Source organism: Anomalospiza imberbis, chromosome 18 (genome assembly GCF_031753505.1).
Source record: "Anomalospiza imberbis isolate Cuckoo-Finch-1a 21T00152 chromosome 18, ASM3175350v1, whole genome shotgun sequence".
NCBI classification, from domain to species: domain Eukaryota; kingdom Metazoa; phylum Chordata; class Aves; order Passeriformes; family Viduidae; genus Anomalospiza; species Anomalospiza imberbis.
This window is the reverse complement of record NC_089698.1, coordinates 3,489,427-3,515,221: the sequence shown is the minus strand read 5'-3', so window position 1 is coordinate 3,515,221 and position 25,795 is coordinate 3,489,427. Positions and strand designations below refer to the sequence as shown.

Sequence of the window (25,795 nt, the reverse complement as noted above, 5' to 3'; positions counted from 1 at the left end):
GTGTTCAGATCCTCAGAATATTGAAATCTCTCACAGAGGTTTGGGAGATGTTCTGTACTGCTTAATGTGTGATGCCTTTGGAACTTTTGAGGTCAGAAATACTGTTTTGTTTTTTTTTTTTCAAAGCTGAAAACCGAAACTCTGACACCTCTGTTTTTTCTCATTAGCATGCAAGTAGGATTTTTACTACACAGGGAACAAGCCAAATTTTAAACAGTTTTACACTCATTTCACTAAATTACCAAAAGTAGGAGTTAAAGCCAAGGTTTTCACCTCTAGAAATTTTGAAGTGTCACATGCTAGTGATAGTTTTTTCCCTTAATTTCGGGATCTGCCTTTTCTTGCTTGTTCTGGCCTTATCAGGCTCCCGATGTCTTTGCTCGTTTTTTATGGATTTTCCAAGCTGTTGTGTGACTCATTATTGAAACATTGCAGCAGCCAATGCGCATCCCGTGACAGCATCACTTATACAATGTCTGTGCTGGGTGCAAGTTTGGGTGTAGCCAGGGTGACTTGACTCTTCCAAACTATTTCTGTCCCCCCGAGTAAGGAAAAACTGTCTGGCAGCAGGAAAATGGTTGTTCACTGCAGAGTTAAAATTTGACAATTGTTCTATTTGCTGCAAATCTTTGATTTTTAATTTCTGGGGGGAGGAGGGCTGCAGGGCAGCTACTCTAAAGTGAAAGGAACTGCACTTGGTTTGAAAATTTTATCAGCAGCGTGCATAGGAGATAGGTAAAACTACAGAGTGACAGAGCCCTGGAATATTATTAGTGTCACTGTCATAAGGAAAAGTAAACCAGCACCTACAAGGATTTGTAGATGAAATGTCAAGGTTGTTCTGGCAGCTGTAGAGGAGGGAGGGATCCTACCTTGGAAGCCTGAAGGTTATAGAGGACTATGCTAAGTGGTTTATTTGGTATCATACCTGTTAAAGAGATTGCTGCCTTATCACAATTTATCACACTAAAGGAGCCAAGCATTGCCCACCTCCCTCGGAGTCACCTTTCACCTACTGCATGTGAGAGCTCAGGGAGCCTGAGAGGCAGAGATCAGAGATCTGCAGAGCTGCACACGTGCCTTAGTTTGTAACAGGTCACAGGAAATTTTCTGTTTAACATGGGAGCATCAGTGCTGGCATTTGTAGGGAAGCTACAGACTGAGAACCACCCCATTAACAGTCACTGGCTGGCTTTCGTGTCAGCAGAGCTGCTCTGGAGCAGCACTGAATGTGACCTCTGAGAATGAAACTTATATCTGGTTATTCCTCTTTCCCACAGTTTCTGCAAGGACACTGCACACAGGTATTGAGGTCAGAATTTCCAGTTGGACACTAGTTTTAATGTTAGCTGTAAATGCTATTGATGCTTCTTGATGGCAGCCAGTTTTCCATTCATACACAGATCTCGGCCTGAAGGAAGAGCAGGTTCTGTCAGAAATCAGAGAGAAATAAGCAAAGCTGAGCACAGTGCAGGAGGGGAGGATTAATCATACCTATGCATAGAAAGCATTGGAAAAATCTCATGCTCTTTGCTCTGGTTCATCCATGCTGTGCATACTGAGCCTGAGATGGGTCAGGCTGGCAGGGATTTATTTCAGTGTCTGCCCCCAGTACCTGTCCTTCCTCAGCAGTTCCACAGTCACTGAACACCTTGAGAAATTAGGTAGTTGTAACTAGGGAATTTTTTATAAAGCCTGCAGAAATAATTTATAGTTTAGTGTTCTCCTGGAGCTCCCCAAATGCACTGAGTGATTTCTCAGGTTTCAATAAAATAGGGAGGAAATCTACCTGGTAAAAATCTGCTTCAGGAACAGGTGTGCTGTAGTAGGAGGGGAAAACAGATATAAGGAACTGTTGCTTTCTTCTGGAAGTAGATGCACAATTTAATGTTTCCACTTCCATGTTTCTCCTTCAGTTTGTTCCTCAAGATCATTGCTCACTTTGCCTTTGCTTTTTGCTCCTTGTTGTCACTTACCCAGTTACTCTTCCAGAACCTTTCTGTTTCATGCAAGGGTGGTTTAAGTTTTACTGTAACAGTGTGAATAAGTAACCTTCCCTTCTGTAACTTGTTAGCAGTCACACACCATCTGTCCTTAGGGGTTTGTATTTAACTGGGTTATTTCTTTGTCAAAACCTTGAGGGGAGTAGACACTCTTTGGCTCTAACAGATCCAGGGAAGCTGCTGAGGGTCAGTACTGGCTTTGAGCATTGAGCTTGGTTTAGATGGAGAACCTGTCTAGGTGTGTGATTTATCCCACCGCTGATAAAACAAGAAATCTTATCATTTTATCTCAGTTCTGACGTTGACAAATACTAGGTGCTATATTTCAAACTTGTGTGGTGCAACTCATTGCACTTTTTTACCATTTTAGCCTCCGTATTTGATGCAAAATTCAGTTATAAATATATCCTTTTGATGTTCTTTTAGCAGTGATTCATTGCTATTTCAGGTAAGGATCTCAAGAAATTGAAAGTTCAGTAGGATGTGCGGAGTGCCTTAGAAAGCAAATTGTGGTTGCATGCAAAAGCAGCTCCTGCTGAGACATTTGTGCCTGCATGCTGCTTCTGTGTGTGATTTTTATTCTTGGCTGATGCAACATTTCAAAATATCCAACTCTCAAGAGAGTTTTGGGACAAGGTGGTACTTTTGGACTCTGAGCAACCTCTGGGCAGGTTAATTTGCCAGCTAACCAGACCTGCCCCTCATAACATTATTTATATTAAACAGGGTTTGATCAGTATCAAGGCTTTGTTATGAACTTTCAGGCTGTTTAGTTTATATTTGCTGTGAGCCAGGCAGAACACCTGGATCTCACTCACACAAGCGAGTGGTGAAAAGCAGATATTGCTGCTTTCAGCACTGGCTGGTTTTCCCTGGGCTTCTGCAGGGAACTCATGTGCTGGCAGGCAGAACAACTTCACATTTGCATTTCAGCTGGTATCTTATCCCAGGTGCTTTTAGCATTTTGAAGTCAGCTTTAACAAGTTTCACCGCCAGCATCTTCCCTGGCTCAGTTTCAGTGCTGCAGCATCAGTCATTTGTGCTTTGTCTTGTAGCTGCCTGACAGGTGTCTCTCTGAAAGAGATTTTGATATTCTGAATCTTTGAGGAGTTGGAAAAAGTCAGTTTTTGGATTGACACATGCAGCAAGTATTTTATCTGGCAGGCATATTTCTGTATTTTCCAGCGAAGGCAGTGTAGTGGAGTGTTAACTCAGATTCTGAAAGATCTCTGTAATACAGTTAAACACTTGAGAAGTATTTATTCTTTTGAAGTAATTTATTGTGAAATTTTCAATTGCTTTATTTACAGTCGTGGTTCATCTAGCTGCAGGCATTGCACTGTCACGTGGATGCTTGTGTAATTTCTGCATGGGCTTGAACAAGGAATAGCCACAGAAATGTTCTTTTTATAAAATTTTCTCATTTACTGAATGGCATGAATGAAAAAAAACCCCAAGGTTTGTGTATGGTTCAATTTCAGCAATACTCAGCCATGCATTTTGTTTTAAATGTCCTGTGATTCCTAATTTATAACATGTTTAATACTGAACTCAGTGGTTTATGGCTCAAAAGAAAACCTCAGTATTTGTTGAAAAGCTAATTATTTTGAATATATACCTTATTTTTTTCTTGGATGAAAGCAAAGGTATTATATATAAATAGAGCTTGGCATTATTCCTTGGGAGTGATCCTGCCAATAGCAACACCTTTGAATTTTCTCTTGATGACAGAGGGGAAAACCTGGTATTAATCAAAGCTGCGTTTTTAGTTTTTGCTACTTCTGGAGTTTGAAACAGTTTCACCCCTTGTTTGCTGTATATCAAATAGCACAAAGTTTACTGAAGCTTTTTTCTCATTTACATTTCATCTGTTTCAGTAGCAGTTTACTCAAACTGTTTCAAAGTCACATATTCCTTTCCCTGGTGAAGCTGTTCAGTCTACAGAGATTGCAGAATGTGAAGATGCTGGGTTTATTTTAACACCGTATTGAAGGTTGGACAGGATGATTAAAGGTCTTGGCCCCAAACCTTTATAAAGCCCCACCTTTTCCATTTGGGGCAAGGCCAAGAAATAGAGTTGGTAGCTGCTTGGGGGTTGTGGAGGTGTCACTGAAAGGAGCCCCCAGGGCTGCTCCTGAATGCAGTGCTTGTGTCAGCTTGGGGTGGAGTGGGGAGACAGGAGAGCTGTCCTGGTGCTTTGGGATCAGACTATGTCCTCTCAGGTGTGGTACCAAGCAGAGCCAGGGAGCTGCTGGGGGATGTCTGGAGGGTGATTGCTTTGGAAGGCACTGGCAGAACCTACTTAAAGCTGTTTATAGCTTGCAAAAAGCAGACAGGAAGGCAGACAGACAAAGGCAGTGCATGGCTCAGGATAGAGTATGAAGGGTGCTGCCATGATTACAGATTCACATTTCCTGCCCGGAGTAAGAAATGAACAAAGCAAGGCAGATGGCATGCTCATTTTTCCTTCAAAATTTGAATAGGTTTTTGATAATTGACCTTTCAGGTGCTTGCTGTGGTGGCTTTCTGGTACTCTGTGCTAAAGCTGCAGTGTTTGTGTTTCAGTGTTTCCCAAACTGATGTGGAAAGATTTTCTGGATCGCTTGAGGGAACTCTGTAACTTCTGCCGAGCTTTCTTTGCAACCACCTTGGAAGCCAAGAGCTCTGGGCAGCATTTGTCAGACATCTTTTCATTGCATTAACCCTGTTGTCAGTGAAGAAGTGCAGAAATAAATCTGGACTATGTTCATTTTAAAGGGCAGGGAAAAAAACGTTTATCTGGTAACTTCACATAAAGCATCATCATTAATCTGAAGCGGAGTTTCTGTTTCAAGTTCCAGATCTAGAACCTTTCCCTTATGATCTCTTATTCTAGACTTGTCTGTGTGGCAGCAGAAAGCAAAGGGTTAATCCAGTATTAACCTGAGGTTGTGAGACCTATAGGGAGAGGATTAATCTGTTTTTGAAGAATCTAGAAAAGTAATTTCTGAGAATGCCGGGTGCTTTTGCATGAGCTTCTTCCTAAGGACTGTTCAAAGAGGTCAATGCAGGGATCTGCATTCCCGTAACATTCTTCTGAGAAAGCAGAGGGACAAAGCAGGTGTCTAAAAGGTTGTGCACTATTTTTGGGAGAAATCTGATTAATGTTGATAGGCTGTTCAGAATCTGGCCATAACCTCCTGTCAGATTATAGTTCACGCCAAGGTCGGCTCTGAACCTTCCATCTCAGTTTCAGACTGTGTCCCATGTGAAGGGCGTTTGGAGATGAGGAAATTGAGTTTTATCTTCTCACTCACATTTTCATGCCTTTGATAACAGCGGAGTTTTTTTTCCCGAGGAGACTGTCCTTCAGCACAATCTGAGCACTGAAATTCACTTTTTGTGCTTTTATCATGAACATATTTCAGCTTTACTATGTTTTGGAAATTTCTGCTTGAGATGGTTTGTGCCATGCTGAGGATCAAAAAGATTTTGGGAAAAATTTCCACATAGTAACATTCTAATCTCAAATAATACCTTCAGCAGTATTTTGCTTTTATCATTTAGACAATTGGAAGAAGTTCAAAGTACTTGAACCAAACGACCAGCAGAAAATGTGTCTGCTGCTCACCTCCCTCTGATCACCCCCTTTCCATGACCACAGTCCCTGTTTTCCCTGTTGCTTAGAAGCTTCCCAGGTTTTGGTGAATTGGTCTAATTTTCTGATATCCAGGTTATTTTGAATAACTGAAAAGTCTCTGGATCATAGTCAGTTTTCATTCTCTTGCTTGGCTGAAGCTGTAAGCAACAAACTCTCCTTGAAAGGTGTAGGTCCCAGCATTGTGTTGGTTACATGGGTTTTGGAAAACACTTGTAAAATGGAGATTTATTTTCTACAGGAATAGAGAACACCAAATAGAAATCATTGTCCTTCATATGAGGAGGTCAACTGAGGAAAAACTGTACTGCTGAATAGCAGGAAGAGTTTCTGTGTCATTTCTGTACTAGTTAAAATGGTGGCCTTCACTTTTAAAATTAATAAAATCTCTTCCCTTTTAATGGACTGATGAGAGGTTAATGGGATTGAATCAGCATCTTACCCCCAAATATCCCGTTATTTTTTCTCTACTGGAGTCAGCCTCCTCATTCTCAGCATTAGACTTCTACTTTCCCTTCAGCAATTCAGATTATATTTGGAGATTTGTCCGGGAGCTGATATCAGAAGTTATCTTAAAAATACGCAGAAATTTATTTGTTAATCAAAAATGTTTTCCAGGCAGGTGCCTGTCCTACATTTTAGTTACTAATTATCATAAGTGATGCAAAAAATTAAACCCCTTGATTTGGAAGCCATTTGTGTTGAGGTAACTTTGGTTTTGTGTTTCCTTGCAGGGGTGGCAGATGGTGTTGGTGGCTGGAGAGACTATGGGGTGGACCCTTCTCAGTTCTCAGGGACTCTCATGCGGACGTGTGAACGTTTAGTAAAAGAAGGACGGTTTGTTCCGAGCAATCCTGTTGGAATTCTCACCGCAGGCTATTGTGAGCTGCTGCAGAACAAAGTACCTTTGCTTGGTAAGACACCAAAAATATGTCAGTTCAATCTGGGTTGTGTGTTACACATGGGCTTACTGAAGGGTGCTTGAATCTCTTGTCATTGTCTACAGCAAACTTGCAGGCAGTTAACTTCTCTTAATTAGCTGAAAATGTAGAAATGCAGTCGCCTTGGTGGCACCCTTATTTTCTCTAGAACTGTTTTAATTAATTTAGTAATGCAGGGAGTGTTGATGTGTGTGTATTTATATATAAAATAAAAGGCTTTCTGTGGGAAGGGTGAATTCACCAGAGTTTGCAGAGCAAGTTCTGCAGTGGAACACATTGCACATGTGCTCACTCTGTATTTTATATGTATAAATAACTGTTCTCTGCTGAAAACTCTTCGTGGTACTGGTTATGGCTTTCTGCTTCAGCTATGCAAGGAGAAATATTTTCTGAGGATAACTGGATGTAGTTCTGCTCATTTCTGGCCTTACTCTGCTCCTGTTGCCTGTTATGTCCAGTGGACTCAACCCCAGTTGGTTGACCTGAGTAGTTCATATCATACAGTCTCTGGTAGCATTATTTTTATAAGCTTAGTGGGGGGATTCATTACAGACCTTTCTGAAAGCCAGCTGAAGTAGATGCTTCACATATTCTGTGTCAGCATTGATGGGACACAGGGCATTCAGCTGCCTGGGGATTGGGAGCAGATAGAGAGGCCACACTCAGTCTCAGCTGACAGCTCTGCCAAGGGGACACTTCTCTAAAGGACATGAGACCTCTTCTGCTCCAAGAAAGCGTTTGCCCTGCACGAAATGCGCGCAGCTCACCTGACCTTAAGCTCCTGTGCCAGAGCAGTGCAGTGTGAGCTATATTTAACTTGTCTGCTGAGCTGGGAGCAGATGTTCTCGCATTATACGCCCAAAGAATAGGTTGGAACCTCAGGAGTGACCTTAAGTGTCACGAAAATAGCAGTGGTCAGTAATTACATTAGGATTTGGGGTGTTGAATGGTGCTTATTTGTGCAAAGCAGGTGTAGCTGCAAGTGAGAGCTCCAAAGTGGGGCACTGGCAAGAGCTCTCCCTGTGCCTTTGGAGACGGAGCAGCTCTGCTGGGCTTGACCTTTGCAGTGCTGAAAAGCAGCGTGTGCTGAGTCACAAGATCTGAATTCCACACATGGCCTCCTGGTTACACTCTGCTAATAGAGTTAGAATTTGAAACTAATGATCCTTAGTGATTCTCCTTTAACTGAGAACAGTATTTTTAGAAGGAAGAATAAAGCCCTGGAATTACCACAGCAATGAGCATTTAGAATTTATTTAAAATGAAGGGACAGGAGAAGACTTCATTAAGGAGGATTCATTGGGCAATAACTTCTCCTTGCTGTTGTGCTTTAAGCCTGGATACTTAGTTCATCAGTATTGAATGCAGCAAATAATGTAAAATAAAACTGAAATGGGAGGAAACTGTGCTATTTATGTAATCATTCTTGTGTTGCAGCACAGTTTTGGACACTGTCACATGGAAAATCAGATTTTTTTTCCAGAGATACTGCTTTGACTTAACATTCATTAAGGATGGAGAAGGTCCTGTGCATTCACTAGGAAACAGATTCAGGGCAAGTGCATTGCAGGGAACTCTCTGTATTAGAAAGGGCATCATCTGGAACAGGCGATGCCTGGAGCCAGCTGGACTTTTGCACTAGCAAGCCTGATCCTAAGCTTTGCTTACTGCAAGCTTGTGGTCTGTCCAGCATGGAGCTGTGCTTGGAAAATCCTGCTGGAAGAACATGAGGGTAGAAGGTGAAGACAGTTCACGAGCTGGTGATATGGGGCAGAAGTGCTGTAGCTGTATTTCCCCCTCTTGGGGATTGAAAGGTCTTTTGGTGGCTGTCCTGTCCTGTCCTGTCCTGTTTGCAGAATTGAGTGATTACTGTTTGTTGTGAAGGTCTTTGGGGTTCTTTGCAACACAGCATTTTTGTGGCTTGCAACCAAGCACAGTTGGTGGCTACTTCCCAGTGAATGAATGGAGAACTTCTCAGTGCCCTCAAGTATGGCTGGGATAGTTCCAAGCCCAGCTGACATCATGTTTCTGCTATTACTTTAATTTGGAATTGTATTTGTCTCTGAAACATTTGTTTTCTTAAACTTAAAGAGTTGGTGTCCTGAAGATGTGACAGGATTATTTTTTTTAAACCTGAAGCAAGCTCTGCAGAGCCAGGCTGGGAGGAAAAGCATTTCATGTTCTGAGCAGAGAAATGCAGCAGGACCTAATACTTAATTGCAAACAGTTCTTTACTTGGTGTGGTTTATTTACAGCTGATGAGTGAATTGTGTGGAGAGCTCCTAGCATTGCATGGATGCTGCTAGAATTCTATTATCTCCATGATTTTGGAATTTCAGTATTTTATGTGAGTTCTGTAAATCCGGTCCTATAGCAGAATGTGCTGACATATGTTGGGATGGAAAACTGTAAATAAAGCCAAACAAAACAGGTATTTGTCAGCATAATGTGTTTACCAAAATCAAAACAGGAAGAGTAAATTCTACACAAAAAACATAGCTTGTATTGCACAGATTTCTAGCATTTTGCTGGGTTTATTTTATATTAATTCTGACACTGTTGAGTATTTCCATTTCTCCTGACTTTTAAGCTTTGATGAATGCTGTAATGATTGAACTGTTGATCAGATCAGTGAGAGAACAAGCAGTTTCTGAAGGGCTGACTGCAGTCCCTGTGTTTGCAGGGAGCAGCACAGCTTGTATAGTAGTCCTGGACAGATCAAGTCATCGTTTACATACAGCCAACTTGGGAGATTCTGGATTTTTGGTAGTCAGAGGTGGAGAAGTCGTCCATCGATCCGACGAGCAGCAGCATTACTTCAACACTCCCTTCCAACTGTCAATAGCTCCACCAGAAGCAGAAGGAGTTGTCTTAAGTGACAGGTAAGGGGGAAGAGGAACTTCAGTTTTTAATCTGTGCATGTGACCAGCTCCCAAAAAGCTGCCATTTTGCTGCTGTGGGGCTCTTCTGTACCTCATAGGATATAAACACGTATCCAGTCAGGTCCTGCAGCTGCCACCCTCCCTCTTTGGGTAACGTGAACATTTGTCACCTTGTACTTAACTTCGTACCTGTTGCACAGTCTGAATTTATTGGTCTGTTCATGGTGGCATATTCCCATGGCCATGGGCTTGTTCTGATCCATGGGAAGATGTCACCCACTATAGCTGGAGTGTGGACAAGTGGCTGGGCTTCCCAGCAGAGCTTTGGTTGCAATCCCTGCCTGTGCTCCCTTGGGACTGTTTGGAGTAGCTAATTTAGATATCTTGGCACCGAGGTTGCAAGTGCCTGAAGAATAGAGCAGAGGGACATGTGACTGTAACTTGTGTTTCCAACTTGCTGTTTCCAGCAGCATATTGTATTTGACCAAAACCAGCAAAAAAACTGTTTGGCAGGACACCAAGCTGGGAATGAGAGTATGAGGAAAGGACAATCTGTTCACAGAAATGAGTTGTTTCAAAGGCAGGCTTGTTCTTGTGTCTTCCCTTAGGAATGTCAGGCTGATCCATCCTGACTTTGTGAATGTAATATGAAAGAAACTCAAAAATAAACAGCTTTTAAATGTGTTAAAATTCAGCTTTCAAAATGTCTCACTCATTAAAGTGATATCCCTCATCTGAACATAGGGAGGTGGTAACAAGATCTTCAGAGAATGGCCATGGAATAAAGGGAATGCAGTAGGCAGCTGAAGTGTTGGACTCAGTGTGCTTGAGTCTTTTCCAGCCTAAATGATTCTATGCAGTATCAGGGCTGATGCAGTAAAAATTGAGACTTTAAAAAATAGCTCTTTTTGAAAGTGTTGGTTAAGCTGTTGAAACTCCTGACTGACCATTCTTGTGTGTGGTTTAATTTCTTCATCCTGCAGCTGCTGAGGGGAAGCCAGGGTGAGACTCTGAAATTAGAACCCTACAGTAATCCAAGCTCTTTGTTAGACTAAAATTAAATGATCCCTTGAAATTCCAGAGCTGTAAAAAACCTTTAATTTTTCTGAAATTCTCTGTCATCCGTAGGAAGAGGGTACAAACAAAAAGCAGAAGGATAATTGATTATGTCCAGTGGAAGTCAGGGAAGCCAAGTAATCTGAGTCATCCAGTAATAAGGAAAGCACAAGATAAATGTGCTCCCACACTTCAGCTCTGAATCATGATTACAGCTTTCTGGCTGGTTCCTGCACTGTTCCTGACGTTAATTAGTACTCATGCTCCTTGTCGAAACGCTTCTCCTGTCCTTTTTTATTTGTTGTCCCAGTTCAGTGATGAATTTGGCTATATATGGGCAAAGGCAGGCAATCTTAACTCCATCAGCCTTCCTGAAGCTACACATCAGTTGAGCAAAGCAGCTCCTCTGTGTTTTGGCAGAGTCCAGTGGCCTGGGATGCAGCGATTTCTCCTTTTTACAGATCCCTGAAGAGTCTTTAAAAATGAAGGGTTTGTTGTTATGTTGCTTCTGAGGATCAGATTTTGCAGCAATATTCATGCCCAAACTGGGTGTTTTCTCCTCTTGGTGTTGTGTAATGTGTTAGACACAAGCATTCCAAAAGACTCTGGTCTCCTGGTAGTGATTTCCAGACACGTTTCGTATTCCATTGAATTAGAAAGTGATTCAGAATCCTAAAGTGTTTGGGCCAGGCCTGTTATGAATTGTTCTTTCAAGTATCACTCTCTTACATCTTCAAGATGAGCAGAAGGGAGCCCTGAGCTGCCATTCTGCTTACTGGTTTCCTTGGAGACACACTCCTGAAGCAGATTAGTTTGCAGGATTGTTCATGTGGGAATTTTAAGTGCAAATCCTGGGTGTGGGAGCTGGAACAGGACCTGTTTGCAGGCCCAGGGCCTGTGGTGGGGCTTTCCTGACGGCCCACGCTGGTGCTAAAGCTCCACAGTGAGTGATGATTCCTTTCCCTTGCACAAACCCCCAGAGAGCAGTGAAGAGCAGAGGCTGTGGATGTGCTGTTGGAGGTTCTTTGGGGTCTTTGTGAGGGCTGGAGTCCTTTAACCTCTGTCCATCCCCAGCCCCGAGGCTGCTGACAGCACATCCTTCGATGTCCAGCTTGGGGACATCATCCTGACCGCCACAGACGGACTGTTTGACAACATGCCCGACTACATGATCCTGCAGGAGTTGAAAAAGCTGAAGGTGAGCGTGTCTGTTCTCAAGCCCTCACATATTTTGTGCTGGCTGAATCTTTACAGTTACTTCCTTTGCTTCTGAAACCTTTGTGTTTTATATAAAAACCCCACCACAATGCACTGTATCATTAAAAGGCTTTTCAGGTAATATCCCATGTGAGCAGTGCAAGAGACATTGAGCCCAGAGGGCTTTCTCTTGGATCTGCATCCAGGCTGAATCCAGAAGCAGCAGCTTGGGCATAAATTCCCAAATAACAGCTGGTTCCATGTCAGTAACTGGTGAGGGAGGGAGAGGAGGAGGGGAAGGGGAGGAGGAGATAGCAGGCGCTGCCTTTGGCCACACACTGCACCTGCAGGTTGGAGATGATACACAGGAAAACAGAGAGGCCTCTCCTGGGTTACTTGAGGGTGAGCTTACATTTAAAATAACTTCCAGCTTCTCTAACCAGTAATTCTGGCATACTATGGACCGTCTGAATTGTGGATTGCACGTGCTTGAAAATCTTCAGTGTTCTGTAAAAAAAAAAAAAAAATCCTGTCATCTTTTCCACATTAGTGACCACAAATGTTCTTTTTAAATAGTAAGAATACATTAAAATATTTTAACTTGGCTGGGAACATTTAGCTTCAGGCTATTTACTTACAGAAAGGAAAGTACACTTAAGGAGATATCAATATGTATAAACTCCTTGAGGAAACTATTTTGCTGTGAAATGCAAATAAGGGAATTACAGCGTGGTTTCAAGAGAATTTGGCCTCCTCTTATCCTGCAGCTCCACAGGTCACTAATGTGTCAGTGGGGCTGCAGCCACCTCACACCCTTGTCTGTGCACAGAGCAAGTCTGTCCTGGCTGGCCACTGGAGTTGGAATTCCCTTGAGGAAGAAAGCTGAGCTCCACCTTTTGGTGTGTTTGGGAAAGGCACTGGAGTTCCCCAAGAGGTTCAGCCAAAAGTTAATCGCATAAATGCCTGCTAATTCCCAAACCTGCGGGGAAGGCTCTTGAATTGACAAGGCATTTAAAAATGGTTACAGACAAAAAGAGCAGTGGTTGTCTGTCATGTTGGCTGGAGTGAGAAAAGCTTGGGAGGAAAGCAGCAGAATTGCTTAAACAGGGGAAAAAAAAGTCCTTACAATGCAGCCTGGAGAAAGTGTGTGTGCTCTCAGTGCACTTTTCTCATCTGACTTTAAAGTGCCCCTTCTCCCCAAGGGTGCTCTTGTCAGCTGGGGTGAGAAAGCCAGAGGTGCAAGACTTGCACTCAAGATGAAACAAATACTTCACCAGAGCCTGCTTGGGAGGGAGGGAAGGTCCTTGCAGGGTGCCTGCAGGGACAGCTGCCAAATGCCCTGTTCCCTTCAGGTGACATAGTTTAGTCTGTTTTGAGTATTATTCTTCTAAGCTTCTAAATTCTGGAAATCCTCCAAACCCAAGTCTTGAGCTGCTGGTGGGGATTTGAGGTCTGGCTGTCCCTGTGAAGACCCACAGTTGTAACCCAATTTACAAAGCCTAAAGGATGGGGAAGGCTCTGTTTGCAAGGGAAGGTGATAATTAATGACTTGGCAGTGAGGGATCTCCAAACCTGAAACAGATCAGCACAAAAACTTCTGTAGGCTTCTGTACAAGAATAACCTCTTTTCCTTACGAATTTAGAACTCCAACTACGAGAGCATCCAGCAGACTGCACGGAGCATTGCTGAGCAAGCCCACGAGCTGGCCTATGACCCCACATACATGTCACCCTTTGCACAGTTTGCCTGTGACAACGGATTGAATGTCAGAGGTAAAGCTTCTCCTCCTCCCACTGCTGCTGTCTTGGAGAGATCTTTAGCAAAGTGAAGTTCTGCTGTTCCAAAATCCTGTAGGAAAACAGAACAGTAGGAAATGTGGTTGGCAGAGGAGCACCAAGCTCGTGTGGGATTTGCCAAAGCCCCCAGGGCCTGCACAGGGCATCCTGGGCCCAGCAGAGCTGGAGCTTCCTGTGGGGAAGTAGCTGGAGCACAGAGAACACAGCACCCTGATTGTTTTATTTTTAATGTAATCTGGGCATTCCTGCCCCAGGAATCCTGCCTGAGATGAGTTCTGCAGTACTCCTGTACAAGACTTGTTGCTTGGATTTGGGTGTGTGACGGTAGTTTTTTTGTCTGGGGTTTTTCTTAAGGTCTCTTCTTCCTGCTGTGTTTCAGCTGAGGTTCTGCCCACTCTTTGGTAGATTTGGGATTGGTTTTTTTTTGGTTGAAATTTGCAACCCTTGTATCATTGGCATCCCCATACTGATCTCTCTGTTGGTTCTACTTTTGTGTTTTAGAAAGGTACTGGCAAAACAGCTGGCAGAGCTCTGAGCCTGAGCAAACACCTTTCTTCTAACAATTTTTTACTTTTAAATAAATAAATGAAATCCTGCCAGTAAAGATGTTCTCATCTCTGTATCAGAAGGGCAGGATTTCCTGCAAGAACCTCAAGCCCCTTTCCTCAGGTAACAGCTGTCACACTTGGGCTCGGTGTTGCTCCAAGCTCAGTCACTCAGTAGTGAGGCTGCAGATCTCCAGAGTCCAAGGGATTGGTTTGACTTCCCACATAACAAAACCTCTCTTCTGGGCCATTTCTCCAGGATTTGAGTGTGTTGCTCTGGCTGTTGAGGATTGAAAAATAACTATTAAAAATGTTAAGTAGCTTTTAGGAAGACCTGAGGTAATACAGTGCTGGAGAAGATGCTAAAGAGGTGTTTGATTTACAATGGAAGTTCCTGAGGAGATCTGATTTCATGGCAGTTTACATGTAACAAAGCAGTGTCAGGTGTTTTGTGCATTTATTAAAGTCTCCTGAAAACAGGCTTTGAGCTCTGCCAGCTACCAGCAATGTTCAAGGTTCTGACCTCCTTTTCATAGTTTGATCTCACTGGAGCTTAAAAGGAGAGTGGTTTTGTGCCTCGTTAAATGTCACTGCGCCCCTCACTTTGGAAAGGAGGTGGAAGAGGCAGAGTTTTGTCTACTCAAACCGAGTTTTGGACACTTAAACCAGTTTTTAAAGAGCTTTCCATGCGGAATGTCACAGATCATCAGAAGACACCCCACTGTGGTTTGATGAAATAAGAAGGTTTTTGCTTCCATTGCAGGGGGCAAACCAGACGACATCACCGTCCTTCTTTCCATCGTAGCCGAGTACACAGACTGAGGTGCTGGCGCCGTCCGAGCTCCCCGGGCCCCCCGGCCGGTTTCCTGCTGGCAGGATTGTTCCTTCCTCCCCAGCTGCTCCGGGCAGCCGGCCCTGAGCCCGGAGCCTGGCCCGAGACGCAGCTGAGGCCCTTGCTAAGAACCACTCGTAGTCCTCTGGTCCTGGTCTGCCAGCAAGAGATGAAGAAGCTCAAGGCTTGGAGCTTGTCTCTGAGAGCTTAGTCCTTGTCCGGAACAGGGGAGGATCCATCCCACAGCGTTGCTGCGTTGGAGATGTGACTTTCCAAGGAGTAGGATTGGTTGGTCACCTTTCAAACTAGATCAGTAGGTAACACCTCTGCACGAGGGCATATTACTCTATTTCCTAGGAACGTTCGCTGTTGTTGAGGGTGTGTTACAGACCCAGTTCCATAAAGCATAGTCTTGTTCCAGTGATAGCCGAGGTTTCGTGTTTCTGAGCTCCGGTTTTCAGGAGATTTATAACTGCTGTAAACATTCTGCTCTTGCCATCCATGGTGTCAGCCTTAGGAGCCTTTTCTAGTACGAGATTTCAAACAAACCTAGTTCAAGTTATATGGATGCAAATGTGTTTTGTGATTCCAGGTGCTTAACTGTGATCTTAAAAGTTCTGCAGATCATTCGTCCATAATGGGCCTGGTTCTGGATGTTTTGGCTGTGGATAATTATTATTTTTTTTAAACAAAAATTCTAGCTCAGTCTCAAACAGCCGAGCTGGCCACACTTGAGGTCTTTCAGCTTTTGAACCCATCTCAGCGTGGGATGATGGTAAATGCTACGGTGGGAGGTTGCACAAAACAGCTCATCCTCAACTCCGAGCGTCTTCACTTTGGGTAGATAATTCTGTTGTTGATATAAAACATAATTTGTGTTAATAATTGCCACTCTTGCTTGTAGAACAGAATATGCTGCACCCGTTTAAGTCCAGTTGATCCTTTCTGACTCCAGCAGGGCACCTCCTTGCTTCTGCTGCGGCAGCAGTACAAAAATGGAAGCTTAATGAATAATCAGCAAAGCCTACATTTCATTTTAACTGAAGTTTAGGGGTTTCAATGATCCTTAATGATGTTTACAGTTACCTAACAGCCACTTTGCAATATGACATTTCCTTTTCAATGACAGTAGCTCACGTTTTTCCCCCCTTTTCCAGCCAGCTTTCCTTTTCCTTTCCTGAGGCTCATATGAAAGCTGAGAGCTGTAAAGAAATATATATTTTTGGTCAGTTTTTCATTAACTTTTTTGCTGGTAGAGAAGTATGTAGAAATAAATTAAAGCCATGTTTTTATATATAAAAAGTCGGGTAATGTTGCTGTTTAGATGAGTGCAGTTAAACTTGGTCAGTAAGGAATCTTGCCTGCTCTCAAGAGGAGATTTTTACTACCTGGTTTATTGTATTAAAACTGTTTAAGTTTGAGGTTACCTCAACTTGTTTAAAGAATTTTTGTGGACTTGTACTGTATATTTGCGTAACTATGTCAAGCTTTTATTTAAGGTCATTTAACATGTACCATGTACATGTCATTTTACTATATTTCAGTGCATCATGCTTGTAACAGGCATTTCATTTATAATAAGTGATTAATTTGGGAGCTCTTCAGTAATTTATCTGCTATTCCTCAATTGGCATAATGTTAGCTATCTACTTTAAATCACCTTGTAATTACTCGTCAAAATGCCTTAACTACCCTAACTTGACCAAAATAGGATTTTGGTGAGGGTATGGGGAGGATTATATTAATGAAGAAAAATTAATTAGTTTTGCAACACACGAACAGTGAGTGGTGGAGAACTTTGCACAACCTGTCAGTCCTTGTTGTTTTTAACCTGAACAAGCTGTCTCTGGCTGTCCTGGAGGAATGTATTCACGTGCAGAACAGGGCTTTGTTTCTTGTTTGGGAGGGGCCTTTCTCTCCCGACTCCGGTGTCTTTACATGTATCCAGTATTTACTCGCAGTTTCTGGATTAGAGCAGATTTGATCAATTCTTCTTTTCCTTTGCCCTTCCCTTCAGGCGATGCCCCCGTGGCCCCGGGCTGTTCTCTGCTCTCAGCACAGTCCCCAGCCCTCCCTGTTCCCCTTCTTGGCTTTCCAGAGCTTCCCCTCAGAATTCCCGAATTCCTGCTCCTCCCTGTCTGTGTCCACAGAGCCGTTTGCCTCATATCACACCATGACCTGTTGGGTTTTTTAAAATAAAGAACAAATTTGGGTTTTGATTTACAAATCATGAGTTTTTCCCTCACCGGGCACACCAAAGACCAGTAAAGCTTTTAGCTTTTCCATCTGTTTATAAAGCAATACTGTATTATAAAGAATTGATATTTTTATCACATGCTTGATTGTTTTGGGTTTTTTTTAAGACGTGCACTCTGAACATATCAAACCTGATTTTTTCCTATGAACTTAACGCTGTCTGCGCACAACTGATCTTTGGAGAAGGAAATGACAGGGCCCATCCTATCAAAAATAATTCCCAGAGATGCATGAAGCAGTAACACTTGCTAGGGGTTAGGTTAGTGGGAAGGTTCACGAGACGAATGTACAAGAAAGGTGTTTGCTGAGCACGGGCTGCCTTGGGGCTGCTGCAGAAGGTTGTGGTTTGTTTTGGGAGCTGCTGGGCTGGGAGCAGGGATCTGGAGGAACAGGAGGAGCTTTGTCCCCCAGGAACCTGGCATTGCTGCAGCAGCGGCCGTAGGGATTGGGGTGGAACAGGGCGAAGATGTGGTGAATTGGAAAAGCTCTGGGGTTCCTTGCTGTTTTCCTGGCTATCTTTGGGAGAGCTGCGACATACAGTCCTAAATGTCCTTTTCAGGCTGAAAACAAAACCAAACCAAAAACCAGATTTGGGACCAGGCAGTTACAAGTGAGTCGAGGAGAAGGGAGAGGCGAAGATCTGGCAGGGATGGGAGGGTTTAGTGATGGAATGTCCATCTCTTGGTAAGGGACATCCTTTCTCCAGGGGAAGAGCAGCTGCTGTGTGGAGAACCCGACTGTATGCAGTAGTTTCTGACAAAGATAGCTGAAACAGTGAAGCAAATCTGAGTCTGTATCTGAGGATGCTTTTTTGTTGCTGTTAAAATGAGACTATCATCTATGCTTACCCAAGAGGCAATTATGTGAATTTCATGTCTGAGGTATAACTTATGCAGGAATAGTTCTGTAAATACATTTAAATAAATTGTAAAGATATTTAATAAATATAGTATTTATACTAAAATGTGCTTTTTAAACTCAAGTTGCCTGCAAACCCTCTGTTTGTTGATGTGGGGATGTGGTTGGTGGCACAGAGGCACAGCCAGGGCCGGGGGGGCTGGGCTGTCACTGTGACCTCCCTGCACTGCTCTCAGATCCACACCTGGGTGACACCCAATGCCTTCTGCAGCGGTGTGGCAGACAGATAATGATCCTTTAATGGACTGGGAATTTCAGTGTTGTATCCCACTGTGACTTTGGAAATACTGCACTGCCCCTGGTGTGGTGAGAGAGACACAGGGAAGGAAAAGAATAATGCAAGTCTGAAACACAAACCTTTATTTTTTAAAATGCAGTTCTGTGACAACTTCGGTTTTCCAGTTAAAGGCTGGTTCTAGAGAATATCCGTAAAAACCTGAGTTCTCCTGGAGCTGGGCTGGGTTTGGCTGTGACAGAGGGCATGGTTGGGTTATTTTTCCAGCACCCTTAACCAGAACAGCGGCTTCATTTGCCTGATGTGGTAACAGAGTTTGAATTCAAGCTGAGCCTCTCTCCAGTGAGAGTGTTCTGAGAGCAGAACCCCCAGCAGTTCCTGCAGAACACACAAACCTCAACGGAGTTAATCGTGACCTAAATCTGTGCCATTACAAGAGCACTGACAGTTCCAGAACGTTCTGTGCTGCTGGGCCTGCCCTGCCCTTCCCTCGTGGGCACTCCCCACTGTCTGACTTGGACCCCGAGCCCTGCACTACAGAACCGGGGAGCTCTGCGAGGCACCCAACTCCTCCTCCGTGTCACTGGCTGTCACCAGACTCTGGAAGGTGTCACCAATGGCCTCCTTCTCCTTGTAAGAGACAGCTCCAAAGAATAAGGAGTGGAACTGGAAAATGCAATATTTGTACAGGTAAGAATCTGATACAGAATTTGGGCATTAATTATTTGTGAAGCTTTTGCCACTTTAAGATCTTTCTCAGCCAGCAGCATTTCCCAGTGAAACCCACCGGCCCCCCAGGAGTGTTCCCAGCAGTGCTGGGGTGTTCCAGCTATCGATCCCACCGAAACCCCCAGTGCACGTGGGGGTGCTCAGCCAAAACCTGGCACCATGGGGAGTTCCCTCACCTTGGCATAAGGAGCCTCTGTGGCCTCTCCTCCCGCTGCCTCGGCCGTGGCTGCTCCTGCTCTGCCTGGCACATCCCTCTCCGTGCCTCTGGGAATATTTTTTACCTCCTGTTTTGCCAAAGCACTTGGGGGTTTTGCAGGGTCCATGCTCGGAGTGGTTCCCTTCTGCTGTGGCTTTTTGGAAGCAGCTGTGACTGCGTTGCTGGCTCCATCCATGGAGGCCTGGTCAGATTTATCCATGCCAGTCCTTGAGCTGGATTGGACCGAGCAGGGCAGGTTAGTAGCTGGTTTTGTGTTTCATTGGAATATCCTTATTTTCTGTTTGTGAAAAGATGACAGCTTATGGGGAGATTCTCAGCATCTTCCCATGCTGCACCCAGACCCTGAGAAGATGAGAAAGCCGCAGCTTGTACAGAACGCTCTCTCTTGCACCCCCTTATTGCTGTTGTGCTGCTGAGATGCTCCTGAGCCCCTGTAGTTCACAGTTTTCCTGTGAAAACCTGAGTTTTTCACCCTCTTAAGGCCACCTGCCCCCTCAGCCCCCATTACCTGTCCCAGGGCCGTGGGCAGCAGGCAGGCTCTGGGGAAGCTGCCTCCTTCTCAGCCTCACACAAGGTAGCCAGGATAAAGCTGGCCTCCAGCAGCAGGTCCTCAATGCTGAAAGCAATGGGTCTAAACACAAGTATGGAGACCAAACAGCACAGGGAATTACAGATACTGTGATTCCATCTATGGAATTAAAAAGCACCCCCTGTGAAAAGCTGAAAATCTCCTGTATTTGCTGCTGAGGAATGAGAGAGGGGCTCCTGTTACAGATCTCACTGCTCCAATCAGCAAATGCTGTGCAGTGTCAGAGTCAAATGATAGCATTAAATAGGTAATTGTTAAAATTGTATTTATTCAGAAAACATACTGTTTCTTTAAAGTGCTAAATAAATAAATCATTGCCTGCAGGGGACTGAGAGCCTCAGGTGTCCAGGTAATTTATACACAGGGAGCTCGTCAGTCAGCACGGCTGCCTTGGCAATGGCCACGCCCGGGTTCAGTGTTTATAGGGAATTACAAACTCTGGACTGCAGGTTAGAAATGGCTTGGGGTTTGAAATGAGAATCTGCCCCAGGCTGCAGTTCAGTGTTCACTGGGTGACTGCAGGGCCCCAGCCAGGGCAGTTCCCACACCTACTTCCCACATCTGTCGAAGTGGATGGACACAGGAACGCTCGTGGCTTCGGAAAACGCCAGCAGCCCCTGCAGAGAAGGGTGGGGGTGAAGTGCTTGTTAAACCCAGAACACTGATATTGCAATGTAAGTTTATCCCAGCTGCTGTTTACTGCCAAAAAGAGGGGGAAAGTCTGCTGCTTCTAAGAATAATTTCTGTCCTTCCCTGCCAGAGGAGGTTCTGCACGGAGAACTTCCCTGGTCACCATGCTTTCCCTGGGGCAGCTGTGCTGTGTCTGCCCAGCACAGAAAACCTCATCTCTGTTTCAGGAGTGTTTTGTTTGCCTTTCAAAGCATCCTGGGGTTTAAAGGTAATCCTCACCCAGGTGGTGAAACCCTGCTGCTGTCAGGAGGGCTGGTGGGGCACAGCCCAGGGTCATTCCACAGGGACCATCCTCTGTTGTCCTGGTCCAGTCAGGCAAATTAATGGGAAATGGGTTTTCTTCCCAGACAAATTCTTACTTTACCCTCAGTTCTTTAAGGCAAAATGTCACTTCAGAATCTACTCCGACTTGAAAGTAGTCAAATTCCTCTGGACTGAGCTGTATCTCAGTAAGCATTGTCCTTGAAAAGTCTGTTTGAGATAACAACAAAGTCAGGGACTCACAGCACTGAAGTTTGAACTCAACAAAGCTGTGATTGCAACCCTGAGGTTTTTACACAAGCATTGTTTGAACAAATAGTTGTGGTTTTATAGTGGTCAACAGTAATACATATTTAGCTTATATGCATATTAGAATTAAGTAAAATCCTCAATTTATTTGCAGTACGTTGTGTAGATTTGAATGGATTTTAACAGAACCTATTCCATGTTCTGCAGTGTGATCTAACCTAACACCTGCTGCTGTTCTTGCAGATCTGCTTCTTCCACAGGCATCCATCACAAATAATATTCGCAGCTGCCTATTGTTGCATGGATGGGAAGCCCAAAATGCAGCGTGACTTGAAAAGATTAATCAAATTTACTGCCAATCACCAGAGCACAATGGAGGTGGACAGAGGCTTTTTGTTTTAAATTACAATCTTTTCCTGACGCAGGAAAGTGGCAACAGGAAATTGGCTGCTCAGTTTCAGGTATTCAGTTTTTTGCTACCATGAGATTACTGTCAATGGGTGTGTGAAGAGAAAGCGAGAGGGCAATTTCCTGGCCTGTGACAGTCCCGCAGAGCTCAGAGAAATTCCACAGCAGCTTGAGCTGCTCCCCGGCAAGGCCAGGCTGCCAAGGAAGTGCTCCGGGCTATTCCCACTCTTCCCTGTCTCTGCTCTCTGCTTTATCTCCCCGAGTTCAAACAGGCTCTTGTAGGAAGCTCCTTGTGGCTGTGGCAGGGGCTGTGTCACACACTGCAGCTGTGGCTCAGCAGGGCTGGGCAGAGGGTTTGACTTCAGTGGAAGCCCCAGGCCACGGCAGGTGAGGGGTTCAGAGGACTCAGGAGGTGCTGCAGGCAGGGAGATTCAGCACAGCACAGCACCTCCCACTGCCCCCCTCCCTTCCCTCACTGGAACCTTGGTATCTCTTCACAATTGTACCATTTTTTCACTTTCTTTCTTACAGTCGTCCTGGTAAATAAATGTTTCTAAAGTCACCAAATGTGTCATTCAAAATGCAATCTCTTTATTCCCAGTAATCTCTGCCCTGTTTCACTCCAGCCAGTTTCTGCCACTTGATCCTTCTCTTAGCCTGTTCCCAGCCCAATTCCCAGCTCTGGGCTCTTCCCAGGTCATTCACCTCAGCTTTGGTCACAGCAAATATGAAAAGCATCTCTTTATTATATGATACACAAGAACCTCTACTTCAAAACCACAATAACATCTTCAAAATTAGTTTGAGTCACACCCCAAGAATCTCCAGCTCATTTTCTACCTCCTGGAGATGTGACCATGGCATAACAGTGCAGGGCTTGCTGACACTCTGTGCTGTCCTCAGACTAAAATATACTCTCTAATGATATCAATTCTATAATTGTGGTGTTCAGATTTAAATAGTTCTTTTTAAAACATAAAATTATCCCCTTTTTCCTGGCAGTTGCCAGGCTGCTGCTCTTGCAGCACAGTAATTACCTCTTTCAAAGCCTACAGCAAGTGGCATAATTTATTTCAATTGGCTGCTCAGTCTGAGATCTGCCACTGACACCAGGAAGATGTTTCAGTTTATTTAAATGTATAAAAACCAGCGGGTGGCAGCATGACTTAAAATCTTTCTCTATGATGTTCTGTTAAAAATGTCGTTCAGCCATAAAATTCATCCCACATTTATGTCGTGACAGTTATTATTCCTGGAGTTCACCTCAAAAAAAAAAAAAGAAGTTAAAAGCCCAAGTATTGGTTCACATTTTGAACTTTCTTACCAGTGTCTTCCTCAGTGTAACTCTTGAAACAAACTTTCATTGGAGTTACAGACAAGGTTATTTCTTCCTGACTGGTTGGAAAGTGGATCATCACATCAGCCAGCAGCCTATAAAATGTCATTCAACACTAAAATATTTCTATCGATGACTATTTCACATTTGTTACATTAGAAAGTAAAACTCAAAAAGATATTTCTGTGTTTGTTACCTGGGCTGGACTTTAAGAATGTTTGGACACATGTGCTTTGCAAAAACAGCCTGCAAGGGATCACACTCCTGGAATGTCAGGTTATAGGTTTTTACAACACCTGAGTATGAAGGAAATTAACAAAAATCAGTGCCTGGCTGTAATTTTAGTTTGTTTTTTTTTTTTTTTTTTTTTTAATATTAATTGTTCAATAGAGGAAGTAACCAAGGGACTTAGCCCAGCTATATAGAAATAACCTCAGGCAGGAAAAGGAATCCACCTGCCATCTTAGACTCCCTCCATCCCATTAGCTGTGCCTGGACAGCATCTGAGTTTTTTAAGGATCCACGAGAAATAAACCAAACAAATGCAAGGTGGGAAACAGCCTCAGTAATTAACTGGTAAAAAAATGGGATTGGAATGCAGAACACAAACCCGACAGATCTCTGCCCTTGTGGGTGAGGATGTGCTAAGGGAGCTCAGCTGTCTGCAGAGCTAATTCAATGTATTCTCCTAAATCAGTAACCCCAGCTGCATTACTGATAATACAAACCACTGCCTGCAGCAAGCACAGCTCTGTGGGGGAAGATGATGTTTATTCAGGAATTTTGCAAAGACTGATGCTGATGAACATTCCCAGTCCTGCTGGGCTGAGGATGACAGACCGGAGTTGATAAAGGCATTAATTGTTGGGGTTCTAAACTCCCCTGTGGCCTTACCGTGCCTGCAGAGCAGCTGAAAGGTGATGTGGTGCTCACTGGGGCTGGTGGAGATGCTGCATTTCTCTACATTCCTCTCCAGCACATTTACACATCTGAACACAGGGAGAACTGACTGGGAAAAAAAAAAAAAATCCAAAAAATCAGTGCAGAGGTTACTCCCTGAGCAGGTCTGCAATAAATATTATTTCCCTGGGTTTGTACCCTGGTTTATCTCAAGCTGCTGCTCTTAAGGCTTCCCCAGACTGCTCTGGGGACACTGGGAGAGCCCAGGCTCCTCACCCACAATCATTTCAGCTGGAAATTGGGTTAATTTGCTGCTGTGTGTAACAACTCACTTAAATGTACCTTAATTATCAATTTACAGGGGAGGGATAACTGCTTCTCCTTCAGGCAGGGCTGGGACACAGCTGTCCAGCAGTAATGCTGGAAAAACATGGATGAGAAGAACACACATGCATATGCTGACCTCGAGGAATTCACTGATCTTAAGGCAAGCTGGAAATGGAATCACAGAATCATTAGGGTTGGTAAAAGACCTCCGACATCACTGAATCCAAGCACTGAGGGAACAGAAGTAAAACAATTTATTAACTCAAAACTTGATCCTTTTAAAAAGAGCCTCCTCTGGGCTTCAGTGCCACCAGCAAACCTGGAAATTTACATCTCAAAATGACTTCAAAAATTTAAATATACATTTTTATTTGATTTTATTTTTTAATAAAAATATTTGAGTTACCCAAACACACAGAGCTCAGCTTGTGTTTGAGGCATTTGAGGGACAGATGAGCAAAGACACCACTCAAAAATTCCCCAGGTATAAAACCAAATATCTCCACTTGTGATTTTCCATCCTCCCAGTGAGCCAAGGAGAGCTGATCACTTTTAACTAAGAAACCTCTGGAGAAAACACTAATTCTGCTGGAAATGGTGTTTGATTAATCAGAGGCATTAATGGATGTGTTCTTCCTGTTGAGTCACAACAGTACAAAACATGTTGTTTTTAGAGGCAGCTCCTGTGTGGTACAAAACTCAAACCTTGTGACCTGTGACAAAAGAACTGAACCCCGTGGCATTAATCCAGATGTCCTGGACAATAAAAAAAAACCCAAAAGATCTTAGGGCAGAGTAGGAATGAAATCTTCCACGATGGAATCTGCATAATTAAAATCACAGAAAATAGGGCGTTTGTCCATATTGAAAGTGGAGGGAGGTGAGAATGTGATGGACTGAAACAAAACCACAATATCCAGTGGTATAAATACTGGGCTTATAATAACGATTTTTAAATTAGAAGAAATAAAATTCACTTACACCTTTTTCTACGGGGTCAAACCAAAATTCATCGCTAATCCGTGCTATGGCATGTATTGCTCTTCCAAACACTGCCAAGGAAAGAAAACACTGAGGTATGCATTCCAAATCAAAATACAAGGGTGGCACTGCCCTTTCTTCAGAACAATCCAAGAGGAAGCATTACAAATTTCTTACACATTTGAAAGGAAATGGATGGTGGAAACGGTAACTTTTTTTCTTTTTAATTAAAATTTTAATTATCCAAACCCTCAAAGTTTTGGAAAGCTGCCTCTGCTGAGGCACCTCGGACGCCGCGTGTCCCTTGGCAGCCCCTGGAGTTTCCACAAATGAAGTCAATCAGACAAAACCCCACCGCCGGGGCTGGAAATGCCATTTCGCGGATGGAAAGCCCGAGGAGCAACGGGACCCCTGGAGAGATGGAGCGCTGAGAACCACAGGCAGCCTGCGGATCTGCCTCCGGCAGCGGCCGAGCCGCTTTCCCCACGGAGTGCCGCGGCCAGGAGTCGAGCTGTGCCTCTGGGGGGAACGCAGCCAGGCCACGCCATCTCCCCCTGGGCGCCCCCAGGCCCTGCACATCCGACAAGCCCCGCACAACGCCCCATCCCGCCGGGGCGAGGCACACGCGGATCCCCCGCTCCGCTCCGCTCCCGGGGCTCGTGTTCCGCTCAGGGCCGTGCCGGGGTGCCGTATTCCCGGCGTCCCGCACCAATCCCCGCCTGTGCCGGGCTCCCCGGGGCGCGGTACCTCGGAGCTGCGCGCCCCCGATCACGCACTTCATGGCCGCCCCCCGCTCCCCTCACGGCCGC

General features: G+C 44.3%; 2 protein-coding genes and 1 long non-coding RNA gene across 3 annotated transcripts in view; 2 read left to right on the top strand and 1 right to left on the bottom strand.

The window, feature by feature from the left end:
* The window catches only part of PPTC7 (protein phosphatase targeting COQ7), a 21,459-nt gene extending 3,349 nt beyond the window's left edge, over nt 1–18,110 (top strand). Inside the window, exons 2-6 of the mRNA XM_068208515.1 lie at nt 6,375–6,554; nt 9,265–9,463; nt 11,594–11,717; nt 13,360–13,489; nt 14,822–18,110. Of these exons, the coding sequence (XP_068064616.1) occupies nt 6,375–6,554; nt 9,265–9,463; nt 11,594–11,717; nt 13,360–13,489; nt 14,822–14,880 (692 nt within the window). The 3' untranslated portion in view covers nt 14,881–18,110. The remainder of the gene's footprint in view (nt 1–6,374; nt 6,555–9,264; nt 9,464–11,593; nt 11,718–13,359; nt 13,490–14,821) is intronic.
* On the bottom strand, nt 17,140–25,795 carry RAD9B (RAD9 checkpoint clamp component B). Its single transcript, XM_068208509.1, has 12 exons — nt 25,734–25,795; nt 24,987–25,057; nt 24,021–24,170; nt 23,673–23,787; nt 22,975–23,074; nt 22,767–22,873; nt 20,889–20,995; nt 20,387–20,451; nt 19,754–19,876; nt 19,205–19,457; nt 18,570–18,965; nt 17,140–18,510 (listed from the first exon to the last, which is right to left on the bottom strand). The coding sequence occupies exons 1-11, from the start codon at nt 25,765–25,767 to the stop codon at nt 18,834–18,836; spliced, it is 1,257 nt and encodes a 418-aa protein (XP_068064610.1). The 5' UTR covers nt 25,768–25,795; the 3' UTR covers nt 17,140–18,510; nt 18,570–18,833.
* LOC137484581 (uncharacterized) lies at nt 18,852–24,290 on the top strand. The gene is made up of 2 exons (XR_011004922.1): nt 18,852–18,989; nt 21,278–24,290. It is a non-coding gene; the product is annotated as an uncharacterized lncRNA (long non-coding RNA).

Excerpts from the sequence above, each read along its gene's own strand:
- RAD9B (XM_068208509.1), bottom strand. The coding sequence starts at position 25,767 with ATGAAGTGCGTGATCGGGGGCGCGCAGCTCCGAG. Across the intron at positions 24,171-24,986 it reads TTGACCCCGTAGAAAAAGGT|CTTGCCTTAAGATCAGTGAA; the intron begins GTAAGTGAATTT and ends TTCCATTTCCAG. Across the intron at positions 22,874-22,974 it reads ATTCTTAAAGTCCAGCCCAG|GCTGCTGGCTGATGTGATGA; the intron begins GTAACAAACACA and ends GACATTTTATAG.